Genomic DNA, 9465 nt, shown 5'->3' on the forward strand with positions numbered 1-9465 from the left:
CTGGACTGTGAGGGCTTCACCCCACCAGGCCGAGGCCAGCGCTGACCACTGATCTCTGAAAGGGTTGCAGGGGAAGAGTCTGGACAGAGCAGGGGAAGGCCTCATGCAAACAGCCAGCCTTACTGGTTTGACAGAGACTGGTGGCCCTCAGCCTCCCCGGGGGCCCACGGCTCACCCATGGCTCTGCCCTCAGCCAAGCAGCCGGCTATGCGGGAAGTTCACGTCTGTTGTTCAGACTCCTGCTTGACTGGACGGCACATGACAGGACAGCGAAGGGGAACAGACACCCAAGGTCAGCAGAAGTTGGGACCCACCAGTGTCTCCATGGAGGAAGACGGACAGATTCCTCCCACCACGATTTACCGCCTCCAAACCCTGTGGAGGGTCAGTGTGTCCAACCAAGTGCTGGCGATGAACTTGAGGGGTTGGATGTGGTGAAGAGTAACAGCAGAAGAGACTCCTCAGAGCAGACGTGCACGCCAAGGGCGGGAATGACGCTCAAGAGGCAGAAAGGGTGGAATCAAGGGATGAGTGGAAACAGGAGTCACAGGGAGGAGCAGGGAAGAGTGCTGAGCCCGGTAGGTGGGGGACTGTGGGTAATGTCACAAAACTAATGCAGATGTAACGCTGAACGGAACACGGTCTTGCTTTGTAAACTTCACTCAGTCAGGATCAATTTAAAAAAGATTTCTGGTGCAGACCGCAGAGCCGTCACGGGACAGAGAGGTGCAATTTCTTTAATGAAAAAATCAATTAAGCAAGAACAGTCCAGAAAAACAGCCATGCCACAGGCAAGGATCCTGCCCCACATGCCCCCTGCATGCCACAAGGACACCCCCTCTGGGGGTGTCCAGGAAGAGAGAGGGTGCCTGGGTGCCTGGGTTGGTCAGAGGTCCACTTTGACCCCGGGGGCTACTAGATGCTCTGAAGCATGCGGAGGGCATGGTGAAGGCGCTGGCGGGTGGCTGGGGTGCATCCGTGGCTCCGCAGGACGTCCAGAGGGTAGGAGGTTCCCGGCTGGCCCGGCTCCCACAGTGTGAGCACCCGATCCTCACCCTCGCCGCTCAGCACCAGCTGGGTCTGCCCCTCGCTGCCGCTGACCTGAAGAGAGGGCAGGGTCTGGGACAGGAGGCTCCCCAGCTGCCCGGCTGACCCTCCGGGGTGGACAGGCAGCCCTGGTCTGGTTCTTTGTGCCGCCTGCCCCCTAATGCCCATTAGTGCTTGGAGTCTTCAGCCTGGGGAAACTGAGGCTCTGAGGAGCCCCCCCAGGCCACAGCCGCGAGGAGGCCCTCCACTGCACGCGTCCCAGCCTGTCACAGTGTCTGCGGCCCCAGGCTCTCTTCCCGTGTGTCTCTGTCCTGGGGCCACCGAGTCAACGCTTAGGGACCCGCGTGACCGGACTATAATCCCTCCTGAGCGTGGGGGTCAGCACCTGCCTCTAGCCAACACATCCGGGGTGTGAATCTTGCGCGCGCTCCGCGGGGCAAAGGCTGTGCTTGAGAGAAGATCCTGGCCTTGGGGACGCTGTGGCCTGTCCACATTCCCTGCCGGTGAGCCTCCCTGGCCGGTCTGTCCCCCACGCCCAGCCACTCCACCCCTGCGGCCTCTCCCCATCAGGGCACCTCGCCAAGTGGTAAAGAAAGGCCCCGGTCCAGGCAGGCGCTCTGCAGGCCTGTCCCTCTAAAGGCCAGGCCCACCCTCCCGCTCACCCCGCTCCCTGTGACCGAGGAACCTCGGCTGCATTCCACACACTTGCTTTCGAGTTCTGGGACTTCCTGGGAATTCTTGGAAACCTCAGCTCTGGTTAGAAAACATCCAGCCTAAAAATTACTTTCCGCTGAGATGACATTTCTGCGGCGCTAAGTGTGCCCACGCGGGAAGAGCGGCAGGCGTGCCTGTTCCCGGGGCGCTTTGCTCTTTCTCGGGAGCCAGTGTCCTCACACCCTGAGGAGCAGCCTCGCACCTGCCAGGCTGGGACACCCCCACCTGCAGCTGTTCACCGGGCCTGTCCCGCTGGGCGGCCCCACCTGCCCTAAGCACCTGCTGCTCACCTGCACCTACCAGACCAGGACACCCCCCCTCCCCTGCACCTCCCCTCACCCGCACCTCCCCCATCCACACCTCCCCTCACCTGCACCATCCCTTCGCTGAAGAGCAGCACAGACGCCTGGTCTGATGCGAGGACACGCAGGAGGCAGAGGCTTGGCCCAGCAGGTGGTGTGGGTCTGGGGACGGCCCTCTCCTGTGGGGAGACCCCGCCCACAGGTGGTCAGGGCTGAGGATAGGTGCCTGGTGCCCAGCTCTGCCCCTTCGGTGCCACCTTGTCTGACCTCCCGCAGCCGCTGCTCCAGGTACTGGGTGAAGAGGCGCAGAACTGCCAGTTTGGCCACCAGTGCACTGGGCACTGCCCTCAGCTCAAACGTCTCCAGCTTCCCCCGACAACACATATAGCTGACCTGGCTGGAGAAAGGGTGGTCAGCGCTGGCCCAGGGCTGTGGACCAGGCCCACTCAGACCTCGCTTAAAGGCCAGTTCTACCCTGATCCCCCTGTGGGCCCTCAGAGCCACATTCGAGGGAGGAGCAAAATACCAAACAGATAAATTGGGTGAGAAGAAAGCAATGCCCATTAAGGGTTTAGTTTGACATTGTAGGCAAGTATATTGGTTACTTTTCATTAATGTTATTAAAACAACAACAACAACATTGAAAGCTTAGTTAAAATACAACATCGGCAAACTTTCACTCATGTTTTTAAAAAAGTTTAAAAAATAAAGATGCTGAATCAATATAGGGACCTCTCAAAATTATTGAGGAGCAATGATGTCAGTTTGAGGACTAAGGTGTACCTGATTCAGGACATGGTCTTTTCAATCAATTGCTATGCTGCTGCGAGCTGGATGACAAAAAAATATGTATGCCTTAGGGAGCTCTGGTGGCCTAGTGGCAGGAATCTGTGCCACAGTCCCCAAAGTGCACTGCTCCGTAATCCAGATCTCCGCTGGAGAAGGAGGGGCAATCTCCTCCTGTGCCCATTGGATCTGGCTCAACGGTACACAACAAGGAGGGGAGAATTTATGCCTTTGAGCTGTGTTGTTGGAGGAGCTGAATATTCCATGGACTGCCAAAAGAATAAACAGGTAAGTCCTCCTTGGAGGCAGATGGAGAAATTTGATTTCACATACTTTGAGCATGTTGCCGGGAGAGGTTATTCCTTGAGAAGGGTATCATACTTAAGAAGGGGGAAGTTAGCAAAGGAGAGGAAGACCCTCGACCAGGTGGACTAACACAGTGACTAGAACAATGGCCTCTCGTATGTCAGGAAGGGTGAGGATAGAACAGGGTACGACAGGGTTCAGATCCATTGTTCACAGGGTCGCTATGAGTCAGACTCAATTTGATGGCACCCGACAACGATAATTTAGATAGAGATATAGACAGCTAGACAACTAGGTAGGTAGGTAGGTAGGTAGGTAGATAGTTGCCTTTAAGTAGAGCACAACTCATAGCAACCCTATGAACAAAAGGCCTGAAGCCCCTCTACAACCATCGACATATATCAAACTTCATAGAGTTTTCCGGAGGCTGTTGTTTAGGAAGTAGATGTCACTCCTGCTTCCAAATACACACACACAAACAAACATACACTTATGTGTGGAAAACTGTTGGAAAATCTCACTATCAGTTGTGAAAACTAGGCCAGGTGCTGATTGTGGATCAGATCATAAACTACCTGTATGCAAGTTCAAACTGAAGCTAAAGAAAATAAAATCCAATCCACAAGAACCAAAGTTTGACCTTAAGTCTATCCCCCTTGACTTTAAAGACCATCTCAGGAACAAGTTTGAGGTCTTGAACATTAATGAACAAAGACCAGATGAGCTCGGGAGGATATCAAGAATATCATCCATGAAGAATGCAAAAGGACATAACAAAGATGGAGGAGGAAGAAGAAAAGGTCAAAACAGACGTCAGAAGAGACTCTTAATATTGCACAAAAGCATTGAGAAGCCAAAGTAAAGGGAAGAAATCAAGATGTTAAGGAGCTGAACAGAAGATTTCAAAGGGCAGCATGGGAAGACAAAGCAAAGTATTATAATGCAAAGAGCCGGAATTGGAAGGGATAAATTTGCTCAGCAATTCTAAAGCTGATGGAACTGAAGGAAAAATTCAAGCCTCAAGTTGCAATACTTACGGGTGCTGAAGGCAAAATGTTGAATGACCCAGAAACATCCAAGAAAGATGGAAAGAGTACACAGAGTCATTGTACCAAAAACAACTGGCTGCCACAGAAGAATTTCTTGAAACTACATATAATCAAGAGCCTGTGGTGATGAAGGAAAAAGTTGAAGCTGGTCTGAAGGAAATAGAAAAAACCAAGGCCCTAGGAATTCATGGCATACCAACTGGCATATTTCAGCAAACAGACGTTGCCCTGGATTTGCTCACCAGGTTGTGCCAAGAAATCTGGAGGATAACCACCTGGCCAACTGCCTTGAAGAGACAGTATTTGTTCCCATTCCAAAGAAAGATGACCCAACAGAATGGTGTGGAAATTATAAAAATATACCATTAATATCACATGCAAACAAAATCCTGCTGAAAATTATCAAAAAATGAATGGAACAGCACATCAACTGCCAGATGTGCAGGCTGGGTTTAGAAAAGAGTCAGAAAAGAGTTTGGAAAAGAGTCAGCCACAGCTTGTTATGATCCACACAGTCAAATGCCTTTGCATAGTCAATGAAGCACAGATAGACATTCCTCTGGTACTCTCTGCTTTCTGCCAAGATCCATCTAACATTAGCTATAATATCCCTATTACCATGGCCTCTTCTAAATCCAGCCTGCACATCTGGCAGTTCTCTGTTGATGTGCTGTTTCAATTGGTTTTGGAAGATTTTCAGCAGAATCTCACCTACTTGTGATACTAATGATATTGTTGTTGTTGACTGCCATCAAGTCAAGCACAACTTATAGCAACTCTATGAACAAAAGGCGTGAAGCCTTTCTATAACTATCGTCATTTACAAGGTTCATAGAGTTTCCAGAGGCATGTTGTTTAGGAAGTAGATGCCACTCCTGCCTGGTAATGTCCTCACTCTGTCGGATCACCCCTCTTTGGGATGGGAACAAATATAGATCTCTTCCAGTCAGTTGACCAGGTGGTTGTCCTCCAGATTTCTTGATACAACTTGGTAAGCACATCCAGGGTGGTGTCTGTTGAAATACAGGGATATGTCCTATCTCCATACCTTTTCAATCTATGTGCAGAACAGATTATCTGGAAGGCTAGGCTCTATGAGGAGAAATGTGGCATCATGATTAGAGGAAGATTCATCAACAGTCTGTGTTATGCAGATGACACAACCCTGCTTGTTGAAACTGAGGAGGACCCGAAGTGCTTGCTGCAGAAGGTCAAGGACTGTAGCCTTCAACATGGATTGAAGCTCAGTATCAAGAAAACAAAGATTCTCACCACTGGGCCAATTGGCAGCATCATGATAGACAGTGAGTAGACTGAGATTATTAACAGCTTCAGCTTGCTTGGCTCCACAATCAACATTTGTGATACCAGCAACCAGGAAATTAAAGGACAAATTTCATTGAAAAAATCTGCTGTCAGGGACCTCTCTGGAGTAATGATGAGCAATGATGTCAGTCTAGACATTAAGGTGTGCCTGATTCTGGCCATAATCTTTGCAATTACTTGCTATGCATCAGAGAGCTGGACAACGACCAAGGGTGATAGAAGAATTGATGCCTTTGAGCTGTGGTGCTGGAGAAGAGTCTTGAATAGACCATGGATTGCTAGGAGAACAAACAGGTTCATCCTGGAGAGAGTGAGACCAGGCTGCTCCTTGGAGGCAAGGATTTTGAGGCTCCATCTCACTTACATTGGGCACATGGCCAGGGGGACTAGTCCTTGGAGAGGGACATCATGCTTGGAAGGGTGCAGGGACAGCACAGGAGAGGAAGACCCTGGTTGAGATGGATTCAGTGAGACAATGAAGTTGGGAACAGTGAAGTTGGCTCAGGACAGAGCAGGGTTCAGAGCTGTTGTACATAGATAGGTCAGATTGGGAGGCCAAACTTCATACCAAATATTATACGAAAACCCTTGTTCAGGAACTGAAGGAATTAAAATTTTATAAATTAGGATTTCTCTTGTGACAGATCACAGAAAATGAGCTGTTCCCTGCAGACAAGAGACAGCTAGGGCCCCCCCTACAGAGGGAGTGTTACTTACTGTGACATACTTCCTGAGTTAGAGCATTAGGTTGACAATAGAGAAAAATTCGGCTTCATTTACAAGGAATTCTTTTTATGATTTGCTTCCCCTGATTATCAATAAATACACAGAGAAGCATGGCTTGGGCCCTTCAGTGGAGAACTGCTGGCCCCCTGTTTTATGCTCTCTGTTCTCTTATCATTCCTGGCTGTCTGTCTCGTTATTAGTAATTATAAAAGTACTTTACCCTCCATCTGCAACAAATAGGGTCGCTACGAGTAGCAAGTGACTGGACGGCACATAACAACAATAACTATGTGTGTGTGTGTGTACATATATATACGTGTGTGTATATATATGCATGTGTGTACATATGTATATGTGTGTATGTGTGTGTATACATATATACGTGTGTGTATATATATATGCATGTGTGTACATATGTATATGTGTGTGTGTGTGTGTGTGTGTGTACACACACACACTATGGTGCGCTTGACCTGAGCTAGGGTATTTTCAATTGTTTCATGTGCATATGAAAGTTGTACAATGAATAAAGACCACAAAGAAGAACGGGGGCCTTTGGAATCTGGTGTTGACAGAGTTGAAATATATAGCGAGGTACATGGCCATGTAGCAGGAGAAGGATGGGCCGTCTTCTCCCGCGCAATTAATTCCATCTGAAAACTGCTGGAGGTCAGCGGTGAGTCAGTTCTGACTTGACAGTACATAAAAACATCACACATACATTTAACTCGAGTGCCCAGGTTAAGCGCTCGACCAGGAGCCTAAAGGTTGGCAGTTTGAGTCCACTCAGCAACTGAGAAGAAAGCATGGGGCCTGCCTGCAGAAGGGTGCAGCCTCGAGCCCTGTGTGGCCTGGCGGCTGTGGGCAGGCGCTCACGGGACAGCAGCAGGCCTCTGGGAGCACTGGCCTTTCCTTCTGTTAGGTTAAGGAGGATAGTCCAGGTGGGCCCAGGAAGAGTAGGACAGGTAGAGGCAGCAGCACACCCAGGGGCAGGGGGACAGCCACCACGGGAGGGCCCATGGAGAGCCAGGTATTCCCCTGAGCGCCAGGCCCCCGAATCCCAGCACCTCACACTGGTGGTGGTCATCAGGCCACTCGTCAGGGATCGCAACCATGAAGGATGATGGGTCTTCATGGCAAAGAATGGAGATTCCGGACCACTTGGTTGTGTGGAACCTGTCCATGGACTAGGAAGCTGTTGTCCCAACAGAAAAGAACCTCTCACATCAGGAGAGGCGTGCATCAGACCATCTCCACTGCCCAAACCCAGTCAGTCCGCACGCTGAGCAAATCACGCAAGAAGCAGGACTGCGTGGAGAAGAGTGTGGTTTGGAGGAAGACTCGTCAATAACCTGTGTTACACAGATAACAAAACCAACCTTGCTTTCAAGAGAACAAATCTGTCCTGTGAGAAGCACAGCTAGAGATTCCTCCAAATCAAAAGGGCGAGACTGGGCCGCACAAACTCTGGCCGTGTTATCAGGTAGGACCAGCCCTGAGAAGAACCACGCCTGGTGAACAGGGGCCGCAAAAAAGAAGGCCCCGACGAGCCAGGCCGACACAGTGACCACACCGATGGGCTCGGACAGCACAGGACTGGGCGGGGACCCCTGCTGGATGCAGGGTCACTGCGAGGTGGGGTCGCTCAAAGGCTCCTAACAACAACCCTTCTCTCTTCTCAGCAGTGTCTGGCTGGGTTTGAACCGCCAACCTCTCAGCTAGTAGTCAAGTACTTAACCGCTCATGACACTGGGATTTCCAGACTCCAAACTGTGAGGAAAGAATTCCTGATTCCTGAATCCACCCAGCTCTGATGTATTTTGTTACTATGCCCTGGGGAACCAGACACCCCCACGCTCTCACCCTGGACCCACAGAGCCAGCCCTCCACTCAGCATCCAGTCTGAGGAGTGTCCCCCTGGAAAACTCAATGTGTCCACACTGGGTCCCTGTCTGCCCCAAGCCACCCTGAAGGCCAGGGTCCCCTCTCGGCTGATGCTCATCAATCTTCGTGCCTCTGCACTGCCCAGGACCCAGCCACCGCCCAGTCCTCTGTACCTACCGCTCTGCCCTCCAGTGGCCTGCAGGGGCTCCAGGGCCCTCTCCCTGCCTCTCACTTGCTTTAGCTCCCTCAGACCCCAGACTTGGTCCCGCCTCTGGACCTATGAATGCGGTTCCCTGAGCCTGTGATGCTGTGCCTGTCCCTGCATCCTATCTGAGCATGTCCTCCAAGGAGCCCCCTTCAGTCGTCCTCTCCAGAGCCGCCTCCCCTCCCCACCGCACCTCCACGCCCTTCAGAAGGGAGATCTGCAATCCACTTACTCATTCATTCATTTAGCTTTGTCTCCTGTACTACACGGTGGAGGGGCACACAGTAGGTGCTTACTAAACAGCTGAGAAAGGGCCATAGGGAGAGCCTGTCCTCAGGGGTCAGGACCCTACTACTTACCCTCCTGGGGGGCGCAGGGCCATGTGGGTGCCATCCCGAAGCAGGACTCCACTGCCTCCGTCTGACAGCTGGTAGCCAAAGCCATACTTGCTGGAATAGTCCACCCACTTGGGGGCCCACAGGAGGAGCCGCTGCTCCCCTGGGGCGTCCTGCACGGCTGGGCACAAAGACGACCGGAACTGAGCCAGAGGATGAGAGCTGGCCGCCGAGGCAGCGGCTGGGGCCAGGCCTGGGGTCTTTGGTGGGAGGAGTGTAGGCAGAAGTGGTACCACTGTGTCCAAGAAACAGTGACCAGCCCTTGTGGGGGGGGAAGATTGGGGGCCCCGGGGTTCCGGGGTGCTTCTCAAACACTTGTCATGTTGTGAGGCTTTGTTTAATTTTTCTTTTTAAAAATTATGATGGAACAAAAAAAATCATGATCAAAAGGTGGAAATGCAAAGCAGATTTCATGTTCTAATGGAATCCAGACTTTCTGGAGTCATGGAGGCTGGAGGAGTCTGTGCTACAGGGAGGAAGGGTCTGAAGGAAGATGTAGGATGTGGAGGAGGATGTAGTGGCCAGTGAGTCTATGCTACAGGGAGGAAGGATCTGCAGGAGGATCTGGAGGAGGATGTAGGGTCTGGAGGAGCACGTAGGGTCTGGAGGAGCACGTAGGGTCTGGAGGAGGATGTAAGGTCTGGAGGAGCACGTAGGGTCTGGAGGAGGATGTAGGGTCTGGAGGAGCACATAGGGTCTGGAGGAGCACGTAGGGTCTGGAGGAG

At 51.5% G+C, this 9465-nt stretch overlaps 1 protein-coding gene across 1 annotated transcript in view; it reads right to left on the minus strand.

The window, feature by feature from the left end:
* Positions 1–915: 915 nt before the first annotated feature.
* The window catches only part of PLK5 (polo-like kinase 5), an 18612-nt gene continuing 10062 nt past the window's right edge, over positions 916–9465 (minus strand). Inside the window, exons 15-18 of the mRNA XM_006897994.1 lie at positions 8705–8861; positions 2331–2460; positions 2132–2242; positions 916–1101 (exon numbers count right to left, since the gene is read on the minus strand). Of these exons, the coding sequence (XP_006898056.1) occupies positions 916–1101; positions 2132–2242; positions 2331–2460; positions 8705–8861 (584 nt within the window). The remainder of the gene's footprint in view (positions 1102–2131; positions 2243–2330; positions 2461–8704; positions 8862–9465) is intronic.

This window comes from Elephantulus edwardii, unplaced genomic scaffold (genome assembly GCF_000299155.1).
Source record: "Elephantulus edwardii isolate Elephantulus edwardi_28Jun2011 unplaced genomic scaffold, EleEdw1.0 scaffold00217, whole genome shotgun sequence".
In the NCBI taxonomy this organism is placed as follows: Eukaryota; Metazoa; Chordata; class Mammalia; order Macroscelidea; family Macroscelididae; genus Elephantulus; species Elephantulus edwardii.